Genomic DNA, 25401 nt, shown 5'->3' with positions numbered 1-25401 from the left:
CAGAAATTAAAAATCAGCCACGGGGTGTCAATGCCGTTGACAGTCTGCACCACACAGGGGGCGGGGTCAGGGACAGGACAGGCGGGGTTTCTAGGAAGGAGAGCCAACACTGGCGGGGCGGGGTTTTGGTTAGGGGCGGGTTCGTTCTGCAAGCGCTCGTTGACTTGGCTGGGAAGGGATGATTAGGAGGGGCGGGGTCTCGGTGCGGAGATGGGAGTGGTCTGAGGGCAGGGATGCTGCGCGGGATCTTCGTTCCCATCATTAGTATCAGGTGATCGGAGGAAGCGCTGTGTGATCCGTACAATGAGCTCCCAGTGTCCCCGCTGTCAGAAGACCGTCTACTTCGGTGAGTCCGAGATAACCCCCATCCTTCCACTGTGTCTGATATAACCCCCATCATCCATCCCCTCCACTGTGTGTGACATAACCCCCATCATCTCCCCTCCACTGTGTCTGACATAACCCCCATTATCTCCCCTCCACCTCCACTGTGTCTGATATAACCCCCATCATCTCCCCTCCACTGTGTCTGACATAACCCCCATTATCTCCCCTCCACCTCCACTGTGTGTGATATAACCCCCATCATCCATCCCCTTCACTGTATGTGATATAACCCCCATCATCCATCCCCTCCACTGTGTGTGATATAACCCCCATCATCCATCCCCTCCACTGTGTGTGACATAACCCCCATCATCTCCCCACCTCCACTGTGTCTGATATAACCCCCATCATCCATCCCCTCCACTGTGTGTGATATAACCCCCATCATCCATCCCCTCCACTGTGTGTGACATAACCCCCATCATCTCCCCACCTCCACTGTGTCTGATATAACCCCCATCATCTCCCCTCCACTGTGTCTGACATAACCCCCATTATCTCCACTCCACCTCCACTGTGTCTGATATAACCCCCATCATCCATCCCCTCCACTGTGTCTGATATAGCCCCCATCATCTATCCCACCTCCACTGTGTGTGATATAACCCCCATCATCCATCCCCTTCACTGTATGTGATATAACCCCCATCATCCATCCCCTCCACTGTGTGTGATATAACCCCCATCATCCATCCCCTCCACTGTGTGTGATATAACCCCCATCATCTCCCCCCACCTCTTCTGTGTCTGATATAACCCCCATCATCTTCCCCCCCCCACTGTGTGTGATATAACCCCCATCATCTATCCCACCTCCTCTGTGTGTGATATAACCCCCATCATCTATCCCCTCCACTGTGTGTGATATAACCCCCATCATCTATCCCCTCCACTGTATGTGATATAACCCCCATCATCTCCCCCCACCTCTTCTGTGTCTGATATAACCCCCATCATCTTCCCCCCCCCACTGTGTGTGATATAACCCCCATCATCTATCCCACCTCCTCTGTGTGTGATATAACCCCCATCATCTCCCCCCTCAACTGTATGTGATATAACCCCCATCATCCATCCCCTCCTCTGTGTCTGATATAACCCCCATCATCCATCCCCTCCACTGTGTGTGATATAACCCCCATCATCCATCCCCTTCACTGTATGTGATATAACCCCCATCATCCATCCCCTCCACTGTGTGTGATATAACCCCCATCATCCATCCCCTCCACTGTGTGTGATATAACCCCCATCATCTATCCCCTCCACTGTGTGTGATATAACCCCCATCATCTATCCCCTCCACTGTATGTGATATAACCCCCATCATCTCCCCCCACCTCTTCTGTGTCTGATATAACCCCCATCATCTTCCCCCCCCCACTGTGTGTGATATAACCCCCATCATCTATCCCACCTCCTCTGTGTGTGATATAACCCCCATCATCTCCCCCCTCAACTGTATGTGATATAACCCCCATCATCCATCCCCTCCTCTGTGTCTGATATAACCCCCATCATCCATCCCCTCCACTGTGTGTGATATAACCCCCATCATCCATCCCCTCCACTGTGTGTGATATAACCCCCATCATCCATCCCCTCCACTGTGTGTGATATAACCCCCATCATCCATCCCCTCCACTGTGTGTGATATAACCCCCATCATCTATCCCCTCCACTGTGTGTGATATAACCCCCATCATCTTCCCCCACCTCCTCTGTGTCTGATATAACCCCCATCATCTTCCCCCCCCCCCACTGTGTGTGATATAACCCCCATCATCTCCCCCCCCCCCCCACCACTGTGTGTGATATAACCCCCATCATCTCCCTCCCCTCCCCTGTGTGTCTAATATAACCCCATTCAACTCCCTCCACTGTGTGTGTGTTTGTGTCTGATATAACCCCCATCATCTCCCCCCCCCTCTGTATATGTGTCTGATATAACCCCCACTATTTCCTCCCATTGTGTCCTCTAAACTGCTTTGGCTATTCTCTGTCTTCTCTGAAAAGTGTTTCCGTCCATCCCCCCCCCCCCCCAGTTCCTCCATCCTGCACAGTGATGATTGTGGTCGGTGGCCCCTCCGCCCAGATCTGTGCAATCTGTGATTCCTATGTGCTCTGATCCTGGGATGTTCTTCTATCTGGTATCACTGTGTGTGGAAAGTCTTTGAAGTCCCGTATCTAATTATAAGAGATGGGGGGGGGGGGGGGTCAGTCCTGTTCCGTGGCCTTATAGCTGTATATCTTCAGTAGGCGGTCATCGGTCTGATTGCCGGTCCAGCCAGGTTCAGCATGGGATTGGGTGATCACTCCTGTGCTGCTCTCTGTTCTCCTTGCTGGAGAGGAAGCTGTGCCTGAGGACCGGCAGTGCAAGAATCTCCCTGCTTCTGCCTCATTGTTCTGTGGTCAGTACTTCCTCCACCCGTCATTACCCTCCACCCGTCATTACCCTCCACCCGTCATTACCCTCCACCCGTCATTACCCTCCACCCGTCATTACCCTCCACCCGTCATTACCCTCCACCCGTCATTACCCTCCACCCGTCATTACCCTCCACCCGTCATTACCCAACCAGTCCTCAGAGAGGAAGGCCACAGGGAATACTGGTAGCCGGTCCCTTATCCCCTGAAGTTCTGTATGTATACAGTACAGGTTCTCTTTAATACTTCCGTTCACTGATGCCAAATATTCATCCAGTCACCCGGCAAAGTCACCAACTCCAATCTGTAAACTCAGTCCATGTCAAGGACCTAATATGACATTGAAGGATCAGAATGATAGATGGGCAGCTACAGCCGTCAGGAAGAAGTCAGCTGTAGTCTCCCATAGTTCTGCACCAAGGTAATGATGGCTCCTGGGCTCCCCTGGGAACAGGGCGATGGTTATCACTCATTCTAAGACACCCAAGAGGACCTGTCATCAGTATAATGTTGGTGTCTTAGCAGTAGGAGAGTATTAGCCTGTGGCTATTGGCTGCATATTAACTTCTATGCTGTTGGCCCCTAGGGTGTTAGGGCCCTGAGTTGTCTAGAGGGGAGATAAAGGCAGATTCATTGTAAAAAGGTTTGTCTGGGTGGCACACGCCATATACCCTGGCCGGGTTAGTCTACTTTAGCCCACACCATATACCGTGGCAGGGTTAGTTTGGCCCACACCATATACCGCAGTGGGGTTAGTTTGGCCCACACTATACCATGGCGGGGTTAGTTTGACCGCCACGCCATATGCTGTGGTGGTGGGTTAGTTTGGCGGCCACGCTATTTGTGGTGGTGGGTTAGTTTGGCCGCCACGCCATTTGTGGTAGTGGGTAGTTTGGCCCACGCCATTTGCAGTGGTGGTGGGTTAGTTTGACCGCCACGCCATTTGCAGTGGTGGTGGGTTAGTTTGACCGCCACGCCATTTGCAGTGGTGGTGGGTTAGTTTGACCGCCACGCCATTTGCAGTGGTGGTGGGTTAGTTTGACCGCCACGCCATTTGCAGTGGTGGTGGGTTAGTTTGACCGCCACGCCATTTGCAGTGGTGGTGGGTTAGTTTGACCGCCACGCCATTTGTAGTGGTGGTGGGTTAGTTTGGCCGCCACGCCATTTGTAGTGGTGGTGGGTTAGTTTGGCCGCCACGCCATTTGTAGTGGTGGTGGGTTAGTTTGGCCGCCACGCCATTTGCAGTGGTGGTGGGTTAGTTTGACGCACGCCATTTGCAGTGGTGGTGGGTTAGTCTTGCCCGCGCTAAATGGTGTGGCAGAGTTTTTGTAGGTCTGGCCCACACCATGTACAATGATTGGGTTTGTCTGTCTGGGTCGGGCACATACCACGGGAGGGCTTGTCTAGTCTGGCCGTGGTGGGGTTTTGGTAGGTCTGACCCATGCTGTATACTGTGGCGTTTTGTTAGGTTTGGCACATGCCATATACAATGATTGGGTTTGTTTGGGTCGGGCACATACCATATACCATGGCAGGGTTTTGTAGGTCTGGCCCACGCCGTATACTGTGGTGGGGTTTTGTAGGTCTGGCCCACATACTGGCACGACAAAGGAATAATGAGTCTCTGTGTTTTTCTTGCAGCGGAGAAGGTCAGCTCTCTGGGGAAGAACTGGCACCGATTCTGTCTGAAATGTGAGATGTGCAGCAAGGTCCTCTCTGCCGGGGGACACGCCGAGGTGAGAACCCGATACTGAGACCTCCTGTTATCAGATCCAACACCGTGCCATCACCAGATGTGCCCAGCATCCTCCTCCATCCTCTCTCTCTCTCATTCCCCTTCATCCTCCATGCTGCTTGTTCTTTCCTTAGAGAATCTCTTCACCCTCCTGTAATGTGCCCCCCCTGTTATCAGTGTGTGGCTCTATTAATAGGGGCCCCTGACGATGGAGCGCTCCAGTGTTGTCAGATTAGGAAGTGTCTGCAGACAATCATTAGACGCCTTGTAAAGAATCAGACGTGCCGGGACCTGCCGGCCAGACAGACGCACATTGTACAGAAGCTGCACTGTTCTGAAGACGCGGTACCCCCTCCCTCCATTCTCTGTGTGTGGAAAATATTAACACCCCCCCCTCCCCTCACTGTTCTCTGTGTACGGGGGAATCTAAAGGCCCTCATTCTCTGATTCTCTGCTGTCTGATAGGGGTATAGTGGTGACATTCTATTTGTGAGGGGAATATCGGGGGTCTTGTTCGCTGTTCTCAGTGGGGTATTAGGGGGTCCCCTCCCTAGTTCTCTGTATAAGGTAAACATTGGGGTCTCCTCTGCCATTCTGTGCCAGCAAAATATCGGGGTCCCCTCCCTCATTCTCTGTATGAGAGAAACATTGGGGTCTCATCTGCCATTCTGTGTCAGGGAAATATCGGGGTCCCCTCCCTCATTCTCTGTATGAGAGAAACATTGGGGTCTCCTCTGCCATTCTGTGTCAGGAAAATATCGGGGTCCCCTCCCTTATTCTCTGTAAGAGGGAAACATTGGGGTCTCCTCTGCCATTCTGTGTCAGAGGAATATCCATGTCCTCTGCGTGAGGGGGAATATCGGGGTCCCCTTTGCCATTCTCTGTATGAGGGGGGATATTGGAGGGGAATGTCAGAGGTCCCCTCCCTCAGTTTCTTTGTGTGGGGTGGGGGAAGACAGGGGTCCCCTCCCTTGTTTTATGTAGGGGGGGGGATATCAGGGATCCCCAATTTTATGTGGTAAAGGGGGAATATGGGGGGGTCCTTTCGCTCATTCTCTGTATGAGGTGGAATATTAGGGGCCCCCTTCCTTATTCTCCGTGAGGGGGGGGGTATATCAGGTGTCCTGTCCCTCATTCTGTGTGTGGGGGGGGGGGGATATTTTAGGGGTCCCCTCTCTCATGTGGAATGTGTAACTATCTCGGGGGTCTGAGACCTCAGTGTGTGAAATCTGCAGTAAAATATATACAAGTCATTCTGCTCCGTAGTTTCCTGTCCCCTTACAGGGGCCGTTACCATGACTACAGAGTATCCGCTCCTCAGTATAATGACAGTGTACACAGCCTGGGTATGGGGGGGGGGGGGGGGGCAGGAAATTCCTCCGCTTGGCAGCTGCTCAATCTGACAATTGAAGGAGAAACCTTTAAAAATAACTCCGATCTCCTCCAGCTGCAGGAATGTGGGAAAATGTTTAACTGCTCAGCGGCCCGGAGTGAAGGCGGGGGGGGGGGCAGAGGATGGACGTGACCTTCAAATGATGTCAGGTACACAATGTAACCTGCTGGAAATAAAATCACAGCAAGAAGATCCATTGCATTATTATACATTTATATAACTCTGAGATATACCGCAGTCCTGTACAGAGATCACTGAGCCAATCACATCAGTCTCTGTGCCAGAGGAGCTTACACTCCAATGTCCCCCCCCCCCCCCGTTACACACTATTATTATTATTATTATTATTATTATTATTATTATTATACATTTATATAGCTCCGACATATACCACAGCGCTGTGCAGAGAACACTGAGCCAGTCACATCAGTCTCTGTACCAGAGGAGCTTACACTCTAATGTCCCCCCACAGTCACACACTATTATTATTATTATTATTATTATACATTTATATAGCTCTGACATATTTTATAGTGCTGTACAGAGAACACTGAGCCAGTCACATCAGTCTCTGCACCAGAGGAGCTTACACTCTAATGTCTCCCCTCAGGCACACACTGTTATTAATAACAGTGTATCACTGTGGAGGGGACATTAGAGTGTAAGCTCCTCTGGTGCAGAGACTGATGTGACTGGCATAGTATTCTCTGTACAGCACTGTGGTATATGTCAGAGCTATATAAGTGTATAATAATAATAAGTGTGTGACTGTGGGGGGAGACATTAGAGTGTAAGCTCCTCTGGTACAGAGACTGATGTGACTGGTTCAGTGTACCCTGTACAGCACTGGGGTATATGTCAGAGCTATATAAAATAATAATAATTATACATTTATATAGCTCTGACCTATACAGCAAGGCTGTACAGGGTACACTGAACCAGACACATCAGTCCCTGTACCAGAGGAGCTTACACTCTGTCTCCCCCCACAGCCACACACTGTTGTTGTTACTATTATACATTTATATAGCTCTGACATATATCGCAGTGCTGTACAGAGAACACTGAGCCAGTCACATCAGTCTCTGTACCAGAGGAGCTTACACTCTAATGTTCCCCCCACAGTCACACACTATTATTATTATTATACATTTATATAGCTCTGACATATATCGCAGTGCTGTACAGAGAACACTGAGCCAGTCACATCAGTGTCTGTACCAGAGGAGCTTACACTCTAATCCCCCCCCCCCCCGACAGCCACACACTATTATTATTATTATTATATTTATATAGCTGTGACCTATACCATAGTGCTGTATGGAGAACACTAAGCCAGTCACATCAGTCTCTGAACCAGAAGAGCTTACACTCTAAGCCTCCCCCCCCCTACTGTTATTAAAATTATTATTATTTTTTTTTATTAAAAAAATAAACATGTTATAATTGCCTGCTCTGTGTAATGGTTTTGCACAGAGTAGCCCCGATCCTCCTCTTCTTCTGGTGTCCCGCCCGCCGGCTCTCCAGTCTCCTCCTCTTTAGCAACTGCGGCTTTCCATGGGGACATGAGCTTGGCCCCGCCCCCTGCTTGCTCGACACAGCATGTGATTGGCAATCTGCCCAGGGAGGAGGGAGACAGCGGCAAGAGCCACTGCTCTTGTGCATGTCGCTGGATCAGATTGGGCTCAGGGAAGTATGGGGGGGGGGGGTGTTTTGCAGCACAGAAGGTTTTTTTACCTTCATGCATAGGATTAAGGTGAAAAACCTTAAGGCTTTAGAACCCCATTATTAATAATAATAATAATATTATAATACATTTGTATAGCTCTGACACAATCTATAGTGCTGTACAGACAACACTGAGACAGAGGATCTTGCACTCTAATTTATCGGATTATTACTATTCTCATTTATTGAAAAAAATTAATTTTATTTATAAAATAATTTATTATTATTAGTATAATAATAATAATTTATAAATTATTATTATTATACATTTCGTATAGCTCTGACACAATATATAGTGTTGTACGGAGAACACTGAGGCAGAGGATCTTACACTCTAATGTTGCAGATTATTACTATTCTCATTATTTAAATAAAATTATTATTTTATTTATAAAATCATTTATTATTAGTATGATCATAATATTTTATTATACATTTGTATAGCTCTGACACAATCTATAGTGTTGTACGGAGAACACTGAGACAGAGGATCTTGCACTCTAATGTTGCAGATTACTTTTCTCATTTATTGAAATAAAATGTATTTTATTTATAAAATAATTTATTATTATTATTATAATAATTTATAAATTATTATTATACATTTGTATAGCTCTGACACAATCTGTAGTGCTGTACAGAGGATCTTGCACTCTAATGTTGCAGATTATTATTCTCATTATTTAAATAAAATTATTTTATTTATAAAAATTATTATTATTATAATAATAATTTATAAATATTATTCTACATTTGTATAGCTCTGACACAATCTGTAGTGCTGTACAGAGAACACTGAGACAGAGGATCTTGCACTCTAATGTTGCAGAATATTACTATTCTCATTATTTAAATAAAATTATTATTTTATTTGTAAAAATAATTTATTATTATTAGTATAATAATAATTTATAAATATTATACATTTTATATAGCTCTGACACAATCTGTAGTGCCGTACAGTGAACACTGAACCAGAGGAGCTTACACTCTAATGTTGTAGATTACAATTATTTTATTATTCTTATACTACATTTGGCTCTGACATATTCCCCTCCGTTTGGCAGCCGCTCAGTCTTGCTACTGAAGGAAAAACCTTTAAAAATAACTCCAAGCTGCTCCAGCAGCCGGAATGTGGGAAAATGTTTGACTGCTCAGCAGCCATTCCATCATTTTCGGGGATGAAGTTTTCTCTCCAGGCTGTGTGGGTGGATTTAGGATTCAGCTGTGTGCAGACCGATACTCTTGCAGGGTCCCCGCCATCTGTCATGGCCGCCCCTGGGGGGTAATCTGCAGCTGCTGCGGATGATGTGCAGTGCATGGAGGGGTGTGGAGTCAGCTGTCGCCTACAGGGTGTAGATTGAGGTGTGATCAGCATGCTGGGAATGCCATGTGTGCCAATCCTGGGTGTATCATTACCCGTCTGCTGTACGCTGCCTGCTGCGCCGTAACCGATCGGTGTCTGTACACTGCTTGGGATACAAGAGGGTGCCCCCCCAAAATCTGCTTTTTTTTTTTTTTGTGTATTGCTCGCACAGTGATGGAACGGTGAACAGATTTCGGTGTCTCTACCACCGAGATTAGATGGTAATCTTGATTTTCCATGCCTGTATTCTGGAGGCCCCATTTTCTGTGTCTGGATTATGATAGGATGGTGACCTTGATCTTTGTCTGTTCATTGGGTGACTCCTAATGTGTGACTGCACACTGCCTGCATTGTGATTGGGCAGACCCAGATTGCGGTGGGGGGATGGTGGATGAAGCAGGCTGTTGATGCTCGGTGAAGCATGGAGATGTCTGGAATGTGTCGTCCTCCCTAATGGACTCATTAACGTGCCGCTGCCTTCCCAGCGCTACGGTTCTAAAACCCACACCCTGGTGTCTGCTGACCATCTCTGCCGTGCCGGTGTGTGTATGTTGTACAGTCCTGGGCCCCCCCCTGGTATACAGTGTTCTGTACTGTACAGTCCCGGGGGCCCCCCTGGTATACAGTGTTATATTGTACTGTACAGTCCCGGGGGCCCCCCTGGTATACAGTGTTATTCTGTACTGTACAGTCCCGGGGGCCCCCCCTGGTATACAGTGTACTGTACAGTCCCGGGGGCCCCCCTGGTATACAGTGTTATTTTGTACTGTACAGTCCCGGGGGGCCCCCCCCTGGTATACAGTGTTCTGTACTGTACAGTCCTGGGGGCCCCCCCTGGTATACAGTGTTCTGTACTGTACAGTCCTGGGGGCCCCCCCTGGTATACAGTGTTCTGTACTGTACAGTCCCGGGGCCCCCCCGGTATACAGTGTTATTTTGTACTGTACAGTCCCGGGGCCCTCCCCCCCGGTATACAGTGTTATTCTGTTCTGTACAGTCCCGGGGGCCCCTCCCTGGTATACAGTGTTATTCTGTACTGTACAGTCCCGGGGGCCCCCCCGAATACGGTGTTCTGTACTGTACAGTCCTGGGTGCCCCCCGTATACAGTGTTCTGTACTGTACAGTCCCGGGGCCCCCCCGGTATACAGTGTTATTCTGTTCTGTACAGTCCCGGGGGCCCCTCCCTGGTATACAGTGTTATTCTGTACTGTGCAGTCCCGGGGGCCCCTCCCTGGTATACAGTGTTATTCTGTACTGTGCAGTCCCGGGGGCCCCTCCCTGGTATACAGTTTTATTCTGTACTGTGCAGTCCCGGGGGCCCCTCCCTGGTATACAGTGTTGTTCTGTCCTGTGCAGTCCCGGGGGCCCCTCCCTGGTATACAGTGTTCTGTACTGTACAGTCCCGGGGGCTCCCCTGGTATACAGTGTTCCCCTAGCAGTGATGGCGAACCTTGGCACTCCAGATGTTTTGGAACTACATTTCCCATGATGCTCAACTACACTGCAAAGTGCATGAGCATCATGGGAAATGTAGTTCAAAAACATCTGGGGTGCCAAGGTTCGCCATCACTGCGCCCAGTGGCTCAGCTCTCTGTTTCGGCAGTGGTCCTTCGACATGTCTTTTGGCTCAAATGCTGATCTGCAGACCAGACTTCTAAAAATGCCTTGACTGATCTTCACTTTCAAGGAGATCGCCTGTTTGGTGCTACCCTGGATGACATCATTAAAGGTCTCACGGGGGAAGTTTACCTTTCCTTCACAGACTACTAAGGGCAAGGACCCTCGTCGTAGATGTAGACCCCCCTCCTCGGCTCATAAGAAGTGTTTTTGTTTCTTGGGGTCGACTGACAAGGGATTGAAGGCCTTCTCAGTTTCTTCTGGAGGATCCAAGCATCGGGGCTACCAGGGTTTGGTATCTAGGGTCACCTAGCATAGTTTTCCTGGTAGCCACTAGAAAAGTTGGTGCCCAAGATGTATCAAAAATGAATTCATATCAGAATTGCATAATATATAAAAGATGGCAAACGCCAAATTGGCAATGGCTTCCAGACCGGATGGAGCCATACTTAGTGACTAAAGCCCCGTACACACGCACCGATTGTCGGCCGAACGATCGGCCGACTTTTGTCCAGTGTTGTTGTGTTGGTTGAAATGTGCTCTAGACTGCAGACGAATTTTGTCGGCCAACAACAACCAACTGCAGAAGTGATGTCATGTGATGGTTTACTTTCCGTGTGTTTTTTCTTCTCTGAGCATGCCCAGTCTTGCTCATCTGATGTTTGTCGGCCGAAATCTGTACTGACTGGCGAACAATCGGCCGTTCTGTTGTTGGCCAACAAAAAATTTATAGCATGCACACCAGATTTTGTTCGGCCGAAAAGTCGCAGTCGGAAGCATCATACTAACAAGCCGACAATCGGCCGATTGGACGTTGGCCGAACATTTACAGCCAACAATCGGTACGTGTGTACGGGGCTTAAGCACCCTAAAAAGTATATAGATCTTATAAGCGCTGGCATTCCGTATAGAAGTACCTGTGTAAGGAGTGGTTATTTTTTTTTTTTCCATGCTAGAAGTAGAGATGCAATCAGAGCTCACATTTCTCTCATTAAAGATGTAATTGAATCACGGAAAAAGAAGCAATCAAAGAGAGACCCACCCTGGTAGCTCAGTCTTCCCATTAACCTTCTCTTTACACCAGGGGAGGAGGATAATGGAGGACTCCTCTACCAGGGTGGGGTCTCTATTGATTGCTGCTCTTTCCATGCTTTAATTACATCTTTAATGAGAGTAATGTGAGAACTGATGGCATCTTTTCTTATAGCATGGAAAAAATAATTTCTACTACACAGTGCTTGTGGAATATGAGTGCTTGCTAGAGCCATGTGTACATTTTTGGGAGCTCAGTAACTAGAAGTGTGTCTAACCGGTCAGGTGGTCCTTGGAAATTTTGGTGTTTTTTGCATCTTTTATTTATTATGTGATTCTGATACGAGTCCACAGTTGATGCATCTTTAGCTTTTCTGGTGGCTGCTAGGAAAGCTGTTAGATTCCCACCCAGATAGCTCCTGGGGTCCCCTGTCCACTTCATTTACCCATTGGGGGTGTAGGGGCTTGTAGCTTTTGATTAAAAACTGCAGAATATGAGGTTTATAAATAATACAATTTTTATTCATTTATTTATTTTTTTAAATATTCCTTCTGGAGAACTGGAATTGTCCACAAAATGCATAGAATCTTAAATTTAATATGTTTTAAAGGACATCTGTAAATGAGTATTTATTACACAAGCTTAACAATGTCCTCATTAATATAGAAGATGTTGTTAGGAGAATAGGAGAACTTAAGTTCTTGATATAGATATAGATAGATATATTATAGAAGATGCTATTAGGAGAACTTAAGTTCCTGGCATATGTTTCTATATATATATATATATATATATATATATATATATATATATATATATATATATATATATATATATATATATATATATATATATATATATATATATATATATATATATATATATATATATATATATATATATATATATATATATATATATATATAATCTCTCTATCTAGAGAGATATATAAAAGATGATGTTAGGAGAACTTAAGTTCTTGGGGTGTGTGTGTGTGTGTATATATATATATATATATATATATATATATATATATATATATATATATATATATATATATATATATATATATATATATATATATATATAAGATGCTGTTAGGAGAACTTAAGTTCCTGATAGAGATTATATATACACATACATACATACACACATACATACACATATATATATATATACATACACACACACACACACACACACACATATATATATATAATGTAATCTCTATCAGGAACTTAAGTTCTCCTAACAGCATCTTCTATATATATATATATATATATATACACACCAAGAACTTAAGTTCTCCTAACATCATCTTTTATATATCTCTCTAGATAGATAGATAGATTATATATATATATATATATATATATATATATATATATATATATATATATATATAATCTCTATCTATCATATGCCAGGAACTTAAGTTCTCCTAACAGCATTATATATATATATATATATATATATATATATATATATATATATATATATATATATATATATATATATATATATATATATATATATATATATATATATATATATATGCACTTCCCGGCCGGGCAGGAGCACTTTTTTGGGAGGACATCCTATAACGGGCTGTGCTCAGGCCCCCGCTGTGTACACCGCTGATAGATCACTGTACAAGCCTGCTTCTGGTACCATGTGATCGCTGTGGCCAATCACAGCAGATAACATGACAGTTGTCTGAAAGTCTTTGGTTCATGCCATTCATTGTGTACCATTGTAATGAGCTTTGTGATTGGTCACAGTAATCACATGGTACAGACCAGGACAATCGCAGCCCCTCTGTACCTATTGATTAGCTGTGGCCAATCACAGCTTATCACAATAGTAAACACTGAATGAGTAGTTTTTATTCAGAAAAAATGGTTGCTTATAACTAAGACCCGGTTCACACTACTCTGACCTTGGGACACGACTTGTGCGACCTCAAGTTGCCCCAAGTAGATTGTCATTACAAATTCAATGTAAATGAATGAGAGCCGTCTTAATATGCACTACTGAAGTCGCTCCAACTTCAGAAAAGGTTCCTGTACTACTTCAAGGCGACCTCTGTCGCCTCTAAGTCGGATCCTTATCTATTTCAAGTGACTGGGATCAGACTTTCCAGGAAGAAGAAAGATTAGCCAGGCATTCCCCACAGACAGTCGCCTATCATTTACGTCTCTTCAAAGTAGTGCACAAGTCGCGCTAAAGTCGCTTCTTCATGGCGCGACTTTCTGGATGCGGTAGTTGAACCGGCTCTAAGATTCACTATTGGCACTTTTCCACTGCATGGAACCGAACAGTTCGGCTCGCTTTTGTGCTTTTCCACTGCTGGTACCGGATGGTATGGTGTAGGAACGGTTCGGTACGGTACGGCGGCGCTTTTCCACTGCATGGAACCGAATGGTACGGCTCTCAAAAAACAGTACCACCTCGATTGTGGTTCCAACAGGTACCATATCCCACAATCCTTTGCATGCAGTCACTACTAGCCACTGATTGGTCAGAGAATCGTTGTTATCCCGCCCACTTAACTTTAGTACTACTTTAGTGGAAAAGCAAACCATACCGTACCGTACCGAACCGTTCCAACACCGTACCATGCCGTACCAGCAGAGGAAAAGCAAACCGGGCCAAGCAGGGCCGAGTAGAGCCGAGCTGGTACTTGTTGTGCCATTATAAGCAATCATAAAAAAAAATTCTGATCATCTCCCCAGATTAGTACACAGTTACTGTGGTAACACTGTATTGCTCTAGTCACTGTATGTAAAAAAAAAAAAAAAAAAAAAAAATCCTACTCCCTCCCACAAACTGTCCCCAATCTGCTGATGAAGCTGTACTGCACTGGTGACAGTATATAAAAAGGTTTATAAAATCGTAGAAAAAGATTTTTTTTATTTTTTTTTCCTAACTTCCCAAAAGTACAACTTCAAAAAAATTACGATGCCTCTTACTAAATACCTTGGCCTGTCTACTTTCCAAAAAGGGGTGATTTGGGGGATATTTGTACTGTCCTGGCATTTTTAGGCCTCAAGAAATGAGACTTTAGTCCGTCAGTACATCAGGATTTATCGATATTCATATATATCTGTTCTAGTTTGTAAACTCTCTAGCTTTCCTACAGACTAAATATACATTGATTTTAGGGTTATTTTCACCAAAGAAATGTAGCAGATTACGTTTTGACCTAAATTTTTTTAAAAGATTATTTATTTGCAAAAAAAAAAAAAAAAACGCTAAACAAATGTTCTTGGGGATTTTTTTTTAGTTTCGTTTGCAAAAAAATAAACCCAGTGGTGATCAGTATTGTTTCTCTCCTGTCATGTGTTGAATCCTGTATTCTAACCGGTTTTCCATCTTTGTCTCTCCAGCACGATGGGCGCCCATACTGCCACAAGCCGTGCTACGCTGTCCTGTTTGGCCCAAAAGGTAAAGGTTGCATACTGAGGGGTATCAGGGGTAGGGCAAAGAATCTGGGGGGGGGCACACTGAGGGTTATTGCAGATGGGGCACACCAAGGGGGATTGGGGGGGGGCGGGGTAGCTCATTAAGGGGTATTGAAGTGGTGGAAGAAGGGAACAGATGGGTGGGACACTTAGAGGCTTTGGGATGGGGGGGGGGGGTTTGCTGTGGGGGTGTTTGTTTAGGAGTGGGGCTGAATGGAGGGTCAGACTGAGGTGTGTTGGGGAGGGATCAGATGGGTGGCACACTGATGGTTATTGCGGGTGGGCCACACTGGGGGGGGGGGGTGAGTTGCTCATTAAGGGGTATTTGGAGTGGTGGAAGGAGGGATCAGATGGGTGGCACACTGATGATTATTGCGGATGGGCCACACTGCGGGGGGTGGGAAGCTCATTAAGGGGTATTTGGAGTGGTGGAAGGAGGGATCAGATGGGTGGCACACTGATGGTTATTGTGGATGGGCCACACTGGGGGGGGGGGGGGGGTGAGTTGCTCATTAAGGGGTATTTGGAGTTGTGGAAGGAGGGATCAGATGGTTGGCACACTGAAGGGCATTAGGGTTTGTGTATTTGGGGGTGGAGGCATTCAGAAAGGTGTTGCTTTGAGGGAGGTATTGGGGTGGGGGAGGAATCTGATGGGTAGTATTGCTGGGGGTCTTGGATGGTTTCAAATGATTTGGTGTGCTGAAGAGTGTTGGGTTAGGGAGCGGTCAGATGGAGGTGGGAAGGAGCTCTGAGGGTAGTGGGGTAGAAAAGGGTTGGATGGGAGACTTGCTGAGGGCTATCGGGGTGGAGGAGAGATCGGATGGAGAAAGACACTGATGGATGTGGGCCTAGGGTGGGGGGGTTTGTATGGAGGGCCATGATGAGTGGTGTTGGGTTGGCATAGGTTTAAAATGGGGGGGGGGGGGGGTGGGGGGGGGATAATTCTGAGGAGTATAAGATGGGAGGGTTCAAGTGGGGGGGGGGGCACACTGAGGGATATCTGGTTGGCAAAAGGATTGGATTGGGGGGGGGGGGTGATGGCATATTGCGTGCCTACGGGATAAGATGGGCAGCATGCTGAGGGTTATCAGAGTGGATAAAGGGGTATCTGTGTGGGTGAGGGTTTTGAAAAGGATCCGGGGGCGTTGTTGGTTAGGGGACCTGGATGGTCTTGTACCTTTTCTAATGCGATGCTGCAGAAGTGAATTATAGAAGTGCGTTGTCTAAAGTTGGACGGAACTTTTCAGGCTCTTCTGTAGGACAGAAGATTGTGGGATAGACCAGTGTGAAGCATCTTATCATTGGGCTCCGGATGGCAGTCACACCCTGGGTTGAGTTTTCCGTCTGCCATGTTCTTATCTCCTATCCCAGTATGTGCTGCCAGCAGAGGGGACTTTTGGGTAATTTTTTCTTATTAGGGGATTCTCCTGTGACTGGCATATGTGGAGTATGAAGCAGGCACAGGCCCATTCCAGAACTGAGACTACAGCATTGCCAATCCGCCTCTGGGCAGTGCTAATGGATGCCCAGTGAGGAGAGTGTAACAGACCCTGGAAAGCAGTTTTATTGCAGGCAGTGAAGTCCATTTAGCCCCCCCCGTTCACATTGAGTGCGGCTTTGAAATCGTGCGACTTCATCTGAAATTCTGCGATTTCATAGCCACTTGTCAATGCGACTTTGAAGACATCTGTGCGGCTTCTCATCCGATCCGTCAAATCTGGATGGATCGAAACCCTATTTTCCATCTGTCCAGCGGATCGGATGAGAACGGACAGGCGGTCCGTTCCCATCCGATTCCACCATAGAGAAGAATGGGGACCTGACAGCTGTGTCTCCGCACACAGAGTGGAGACGGAGCTGTCATCCTCCTGCTCAGCGGGGGATCGGCGGATCGTTCCCCCCCCCCCCCCCCCGGCTGAGAGCGCCTGTGATCCTCCCATTTCACAAGTCCCATCCCCCACACAGTTAGAAAACACTCCCCTAGGCTCACACTTAACCCTTTGAGCGCCCCGGAGTTAACCCCTTCCCTGCCAGTGTCATTATTACAGTAAATAAAAAAAAAACAAGAAAAAGGGCGCACCGACCTAGCGCATTATCCTGAATATAGGCTTTATTAACTCACAAACGTAGGTGAAAATCAATCGCATCAAACTCATGCACTTGAGTATCAGAAGTAGTCCATACAGATGTCCATAGTCTCATTAGGATGACGGCTGACGCGTTTCGAGGCATAAGCCTCTTCCTCAGAGCCACTCATTATTACAGTAACAGTGCATAAGTTTAGCACTGATTACTGTAGTAATGTAACTGGTAGCCCCAAAAGTGTCTGGGGTCCGATCTGTCTGCCGCAATGTCACAGTCCTTCTAAAAATCGCAGATCACCGCCATTACTAGTAAAAATAAATAGGTGAATAAAAATGACATAAATCTTACCCTAGTTTGTAGACGTGATAACTTTTGCGCAAACCAATCAATATACGCTTATTGGGATTTTTTTTTTTTTTTTTTTTTTTTATGTAGCAGATTGGCCTAAAAGGATAAAATTAAATTTTTTAATTATTTATTATTATTATTATTATTTTTTTTTTTTTGTGAATGTTTAAGATCCTGTTCAGACAGGGGCGACGCGACTTGCTGGGGCGACCTGTGACTGTGCACCGCGACCTCGGCGCGACATGCACGTACTTCATATCATTGAAGTCAATGCAAGTCGCCCCAAAGTAGTACAGGACCCTTTTTCTAAGTCGGAGCGACTTGTGTCGCTCCTATTAGAACGGTTCCTATACTATTCAATGGCGAGCGACCCACCGCAACTTGTCAGGCGACTGGTCGCCTGACAAGTCGCGCTAGTGTGAATGGGGTCTTATAGCAGAAAGTGAAAAATATTTTTTTCAGAATTGTCACTTTTTTTGTTTATAGCGCAAAACATAAAAAATCGCACAGCTAATCAAATACCACCAAAAGAAAGCTCTACTTGTGGGGGAAAAAAAAGACATCGCTTTTTTTTGGGTACAACGTCGCACAAACGCGCAATTGTGCATTAAACTAACGCAGTGCTGAATCGCAAAAAGCTGGCCTGGTCATTAAGGGGGAAAATCTTCCGGTCCAGAAGTGATTAAAGGAAATTGAATAGGACAATTGTATAATATATGGCTGGCTTTACTCTGAGAGGAAGCAGAGGTCTCTCAGCAGAGGTCTGACACACCAGCCGAGAGCTCTTCAATCAGCTGCGAACCTCAACTTTACAAGCAGTCTGTTTTGATGCACCTGGAATGTATTTGGCGCATTTCATCTGAAAGCTTAGTTGGGCTCTAACCTCTTCTGGACCCTCCCACGCAGATATACTGCCGCAGGGCGGCCCTACTGCGCAAAATCATACCTGTACGTGCACTGGGACACGCGCTGTCATTGGACACAGCGGGAGCCAATCAGCGGGTCCAACGGACCTGATGTTTGCCGACACCCAGCGATCGTTCTCAGGAGAGGCAGAATGGCGGTCTGCCTATGTAATCCAGGCAGACCGCCATTCTGTGAGAGCGGGAGATGGAGATCCTGTGTTTCTGCTAGACACACATTTGTCTTCCCCCAGTCACAGTACCTCCCCCACAGTAAGTAAGCACTGCCAGGGAACACATTTAACCCTTAGATCGCCCCTGATGGTAACCCCTTCACAGCCAGTGTCATAAGTACAGTGACAGCGCATATTTTTAACCCTGATCACTGTAAGAATGTCACTGGTTCCCAAAAAAAGTGTCTGCTTTGTTCGCCGCAATGTTGTGGTCCCGCTAAACGATTGCCGCCATTACTAGTAAAAAAAAAAAAAATATTCCGTAGAAATATCCCATAGTCTGTAGACAATATAACTTTTGGCGAAAAACCAATCAATATACTAGGGATAGACTGATTATCGGCAAGGCTGATATGCACTTTCCCCGATATATCGGTATCTGCCCCGGAATTGGCCGATATTTTTGTGACATCATTCTGCCTTCTTAGGCCGCCTCCCTCGCCTGGAGTCAGGACTAGTCTCGTGGGGAGTGTATCACAGCCACACACCCACCCACCCACAGCAGCCCTGTGCCAGCCAGCCACCCACATCCACAGCCCCTGTGCCAGCCACCCACATGCTCTGTGCCAGCCAGACCATCCACCACATGCTCTGTGCCAGCCAGACCGTCCACCACAGGCCCTGTGCCAGCCACCCACCACAGGGTGCCAGCCCCCCACATGCTCTGTGCCAGCCAGACCGTCCACCACAGGCCCTGTGCCAGCCACCCACCACAGGGTGCCAGCCCCCCACATGCCCTGTGCCAGCCAGCCCGCCCCCCACATGCCCTGTGCCAGCCAGCCTGTCCTCCACACATGGGCGTCCGCAGAACTTTTTTCGGGGGGGGGGGGGCAACATTTTAAGGTCACCAATGCTCTGCCCCTTTTTCAAAAATGTCATGAAGGGGAGGGGCTTATTCCGTATACTTATTTTGAGTATTAATTTTTAAAGAGCAAACAGGAGCATTTATTTTTAAAGCATTTGTTAACCTAAAAAAGAAAAAAAAATTGATCCTGTTCCCTTAAAGCATGTTATACAACACAGTGGTTGTGCTGTGTAATTTGGCCCCTTCTATCACATAAAATACCAGGCTGATCCTGCCTGGCTATGTCCTCCCCTCTATAAACTGACCACCTTATACCATGGCGACTAAGCCCTGACACTGTGGTCAGTTTACGTGCCTCCGTCATCCATATCTCTCCTGTCCTCCTCTGTTTTGTCCGCTGCAGGCAGCTGTCAGATAGGGAGAGGAGAGAGACAACGGGTCACGTGAGCGGCCTCAGCCCTCTGAAAACTGGTAAAGAATGGCTTCTTTTTTTAAAACACAGACTCTGGGGCAAACAGGTCTATTAAAAAGACCAGACAGGATGGTATAAAGTGGCTTAACAATCACTTTAAAGGGGGAAGTTGAGATTCCAGGGGGGGGGCATGTGCCCCCCCTTGCCCCTACCTGCGGATGCCCATGCCTCCACAGGCCCTGTGCCAGCCACCCTGTCCCCCCACAGGCCCTGTGCCAGCCACCCTGTCCCCCCACAGGCCCTGTGCCAGCCACCCTGTCCCCCCACAGGCCCTGTGCCAGCCAGCCACCCACCCACAGGCCCTGTGCCAGCCAGCCACCCACCACAGGGTGCCAGCCAGCCATTAAGCATTAAACACAAATTAACATGTTCAGTACCAGATTTGTGTCAAAAATTGTCTTTATTTTTCGAAAATTTAAATGTACAAAATATCGGTATCGGCCCTGAAAAAACCATATCGGTCTATCCCTACAATATACGCTTATAGGGATTTCTTTTCACCAAAAACATGTAGCAAAATTTTTTTTTTTATTGGATATGTTTTTTAGCTTACAGTAAAAAGTTTTTTTTTTTTTTTGTTTTGTTTTGTTTTATAGCACAAAAACAAAAAAAGGTGAACAAATACCACCAAAAGAGAGCTCTATTTGTGAGGAAAAAAAGGACATACATTTGGGTACAGCGTCGCACGACCGCACAATTGTCAAAGTAACGCAGTGCCATATTGGAAAAAATGGTCTGGTCATGGGGGGGAACCCTCTGGGGCTGAAGAGGTTAAGGGATAGGTTCACCTTTTGGGAACAGGTTACATGTTCCCACTGCTGCTATCTCTCTGTGTGACAGCAGTACGGGGAGAAGTTCCTCCCACTAGCTGTCACTTTTTGAAAAACATGCGGGGCTCCGCCCACATGGCCGCGCCATATATTCACACAGCTCTGTGTATGAATGAACTACAAGTCCCAGCATTCTTTGCGGCTGTCGGCCTGTAGTTCTCAATGAACTACCGCAGCACTGTGGTAGTTCATGGAGTCACCCGGTCAGTGTTACACTGCCTCTCTGTACAATGTATGGGGGCAGACAGTAATAGTAAATGCACATTTTGGGGTTTTTTTTTTATTTTTTTTTACCTGCAAAATTTCATTGATTTATTTTTTTCTTATGACTTCACAACCTGTAAATACATTCAATAATAGAAATGTAGCAATGTCTGTCTGAAGAGAGTAAAATATCCTGGACAGGGGTGGGTGGGATGACATTGTACAGAAAAAGGGCCGATTCTGGGGACAAGGACCAAGGCTGAGCCATGGTTTATCTTTAATGTTCTATTTTTTGTGTGTGGGTTTTTTTTTTTTTTTTAATGTTTACTATTAGCAGTATTCGTATGTTACGTTTGGAATCCTTGATATTCTTTCTCCCCCTACAAATGGCGTTATTCATCCACTGGAATAGAAGACGCCCGTCTTTGTCACTTCTCCCCGTATGTCGGGTCATGGCCTGTGCAGTCAGGGCTTCTATTAATAGTGTCATGAATAGAGCGCATCCTGTGTCTCCAAGTTCACTGACACCACAGCTGGGACTGATCCAAACTTCCTGTGTACATCCCAATCCCGCTGCATTGAAATATCTCCTCCAACTTTAGGGTTTGCATAGTTCCCTCTTCCATCAAGCAGCTTGAACCTAAACTGTCCAATATGAAGCAATACATTTCAAATAATCTTGGCATTTCCTAAACTGATTTGAAGTCGTTCTTATTGCCATCCAATTTTGATATCTCGTCTCATGTTCTTCCCACCTATGTCTTCTGTGTGTGTAATTTTCTCTTGCATTACCTCTCTCTACTCCTTTACATTGGTGTCCATTTATTTTCCCTATTCCCTTTTTTATTTGTGTTCTGTGTGTCCCCTGTCTTTTTTTTTTTTTTATTTTTCCCTTTTGGGGGTCCTCTATGTATGTATTTGTGTCTTCTCTGTCTCTCCTCGTCTTTGACCCATTGGGGTCTTCTCGGTCTCTCCTCATCTTCGACCCATTGGTGTCTTCTCTGTCTCTCCTTGTCTTCGACCCATTGGTGTCTTCTCTGTCTTTCCTAGTCTTCGTCCATTTGGGGTCTTCTCTGTCTTTCCTAGTCTTCGTCCCATTGGTGTCTTCTCTGTCTCTCCTTGTCTTCGACCCATTGGTGTCTTCTCGGTCTCTCCTCGTCTTCGTCCCATTGGGGTCTTCTCTGTCTTTCCTAGTCTTCGTCCCATTGGGGTCTTCTCTCTTTCCTAGTCTTCGTCCCATTGGGGTCTTCTCTCTTTCCTAGTCTTCGTCCCATTGGGGTCTTCTCTGTCTTTCCTAGTCTTAGTCCCATTGGTGTCTTCTCTGTCTTTCCTAGTCTTCGACCCATTGGGGTCTTCTCGGGCTCTACTCGTCTTTGACCCATTGGGGTCTTCTCGGTCTCTACTCGTCTTTGACCCATTGGGGTCTTCTCGGTCTCTACTCGTCTTTGACCCATTGGGGTCTTCTTGGTATCTACTCGTCTTTGACCCATTGGGATCTTCTTGGTCTCTACTCGTCTTTGACCCATTGGGGTCTTCTCGGTCTCTACTCGTCTTTGACCCATTGGGGTCTTCTCGGTCTCTACTCGTCTTTGACCCATTGGGGTCTTCTCGGTCTCTAGTCGTCTTTGACCCATTGGGGTCTTCTCGGTCTCTAGTCGTCTTTGACCCATTGGGGTCTTCTCGGTCTCTAGTCGTCTTTGACCCATTGGGGTCTTCTCGGTCTCTAGTCGTCTTTGACCCATTGGGGTCTTCTCGGTCTCTACTCGTCTTTGACCCATTGGGGTCTTCTCAGTCTCTACTCGTCTTCGACCCATCGGGGTCTTCTCGGTCTCTACTCGTCTTAGTCCCGTTATTGTATTGGCTGTATGCCTTCTCCTGTCCTTGTGTTCTTCCAATTAATGTCCTATCTGCATGTCTCCTCTAGGTGTAAACATTGGTGGAGTTGGGTCCTATATCTATGATACGACGCCTCGAGCCTCGGAGGACAAGGGTCCCGTGGTCAGTGCTACAAACAATGCTCCTAAGCCAGCTACACGAGGTGCGTTCCCAGCATAGGGGAATCTATGGAGGAAGGTCTTGTGTTCTGGATCCCTAATCTATATTCCATTCTTTTGTACAGTTGTTGCTCCGACACGGACATTTGCTGGGGAGACGGCCTTATGCCCAGGCTGTGGAAAGGTTGTTTACTTTGGTGAGTAGTTGTCCTTTATTTATATATTTTTTGAAAATGTCTTTTTATTGAAAAATTGAGATGTATAGGTAAAAAACATAGCCTTTGGTGCATCCCCTTGCTAATACATAAAACCTAGAACTACTAATAACACCACCTATTCTAGAACCCTCCCAAAAAAAGGGGGGGGGGGGGAGAAACACACTTTCCATACACTTCACTCTAAGTGATTTTATAATAGAATGACAAAGTGTTGATGAATTATAAGGAGATTCCTGTTCCCTCTCAACCATCAGGATAATGTATCGGAAGAATATTAACTCATGTTTAGAGTCCTACCTAAACAAATGTAATGTGAGTCCCTGCAAAGGAATACATTTGTTCTTATCAACTAAACCTCATTGGGAGAGGGGGGATGAAGTTGTCCCTTTTTTATTTTCTGCAATTTTTGTACTGAACAAGCATTTGGAAATATGTGCTGTGTTCTGTCTTCTTACAGCGGAAAAGGTGATGTCACTAGGCAGAAGCTGGCACCGCCCCTGTCTCCGATGCCAGCGCTGCAACAAGACATTGACTTCAGGGGGACATGCAGAGGTGGGTGCATAGATGTGACAGCTGTTGGACCTGGAAGTGTGAGTAGGGATGTAATGCTGGTGTTAACTTGGTGGAAGTGGGTGGAAAGGTGTGATTTTTTTGGGTGGGATTTAAAGAGTGGCATTCAAATGGTGTCACAGATGATGCTATCTGAATGCTATGTTGGAACGTCCCACCTTTGTCCTTTTTTAAAGCTGTTTCCTTTGGAAAATAGTAACGTAATTGGTCTTGTAGCCGGAATTTTTGGAAGCTCCGATTTACTATGCTTCTTAACGCTGCATGAGATGTGATGGCAAGAGGGGAGAGTGGGATGCATGGAGTTGTGAGAAGATGTGATGGCTGGGGGTGGTCCACGCGAAGGTGGACAAAGGGACGCGATGGCTGGGGGTGGTCCACGCGAAGGTGGACAAAGGGACGCGATGGCTGGGGGTGGTCCACGCGAAGGTGGACAAAGGGACGCGATGGCTGGGGGTGGTCCACGCGAAGGTGGACAAATAAGGCGGGAGAAGAGACGTGATGACCGTTGATAATTTGGAGGGGGGGGGGGGGGAATTAGGAAACTCATACAGCAATAAAGCTCATAGGGTGCCAAAGTGACTGCTACTGCTAACCCATGACTCTTTTCTGCTCTCTCCCCAGCATGACGGCCTGCCGTACTGTCACGTGCCCTGCTACGGGCATCTCTTTGGACCAAAAGGTCAGTGCTGGGGTACCAAAGCTCTCTTTCCTCAATCATTAGGGCTCCATTGAACCAGAGGCTGCATACCCACACTGGGTCTTTCTTGTGTTGGTGGGGGGACAGGGGGAGTGGGGCTTTTCCTTTTTGGTTCTCTCTCTCAGAACTCATCTATATTTTATTTATTTTTCCACATAAATGTTACTGATCTGATAAAAAATGGTGACTGTTTGTGGTTTGGACGTTTCCTCTGCCTGTGCTTCCAGCATATTCCGTGTTTTGTAATCAGTGTATGTAGTGCTTCTATACATCTGAGGGCAGCACATGGAGCCTGGCACAGCCTGCCTTCTGTCTCTGTATTATGGTAACTATGTGCATTCCTTCACCATGATTAATTTCCTGACCTTGGTATGAGATTACACGTCTGTAGCGGATGAATCCTCCACGGCAGATCTTTGCATACTGAGCAGCAAGGGAACCCGATTCTATGAATGCAATAAATGTAGAGGGCTTTGTTACCTCGGCCAGTCTGTAGGGAGGGCGCACATCGCCCCCCCAGGTACCCTCTGTCTGTGTATTCTGACCTCTCAGGACCGATACTGGAACCTGGTAATACACACTGAACTGGATATTCCCGCAATTACAGACTGTTGTGTCTGTTCACTGAGCCGTATACATTTTTTTCTATTCAGGATAATTTCTTCATCTAATCCTATGATTTCACAAATCAAAATCACTTGTTGAACAAGAACAGAGGGCTGCACTCCAATGATGTCAAGCCTTTTCATAAAATGTTATTGTTCTGGACAAAGCTGCACAGGAGCCTCGCCTGAGACCGCCCCGAGTTTCACCCTAATGCAGGTTTAATCGTAGAGATTCTCCCAGGTGGGGCTCTGCTGTCATTGGAGGGTGTCATCAGCGTGCGCCTGTA

At 46.5% G+C, this 25401-nt stretch overlaps 1 protein-coding gene across 1 annotated transcript in view; it reads left to right on the top strand.

Annotated features, from left to right (window-relative positions):
- The first annotated feature begins 209 nt into the window (after positions 1-209).
- The window catches only part of CRIP3 (cysteine rich protein 3), a 33200-nt gene continuing 8008 nt past the window's right edge, over positions 210-25401 (top strand). The window contains exons 1-7 of the mRNA XM_082252416.1: positions 210-346; positions 4456-4550; positions 15077-15134; positions 22955-23068; positions 23150-23221; positions 23700-23794; positions 24434-24491. Coding sequence (XP_082108542.1) covers positions 304-346; positions 4456-4550; positions 15077-15134; positions 22955-23068; positions 23150-23221; positions 23700-23794; positions 24434-24491 — 535 coding nt within the window. The 5' untranslated portion in view covers positions 210-303. The remainder of the gene's footprint in view (positions 347-4455; positions 4551-15076; positions 15135-22954; positions 23069-23149; positions 23222-23699; positions 23795-24433; positions 24492-25401) is intronic.

Source organism: Pelophylax lessonae (assembly GCF_965119305.1).
Source record: "Pelophylax lessonae genome assembly, chromosome: 3".
Classification (NCBI taxonomy): domain Eukaryota; kingdom Metazoa; phylum Chordata; class Amphibia; order Anura; family Ranidae; genus Pelophylax; species Pelophylax lessonae.
The sequence above is the reverse complement of the archived record's forward strand: the minus strand, read 5'-3'. Positions and strand labels throughout refer to the sequence as shown.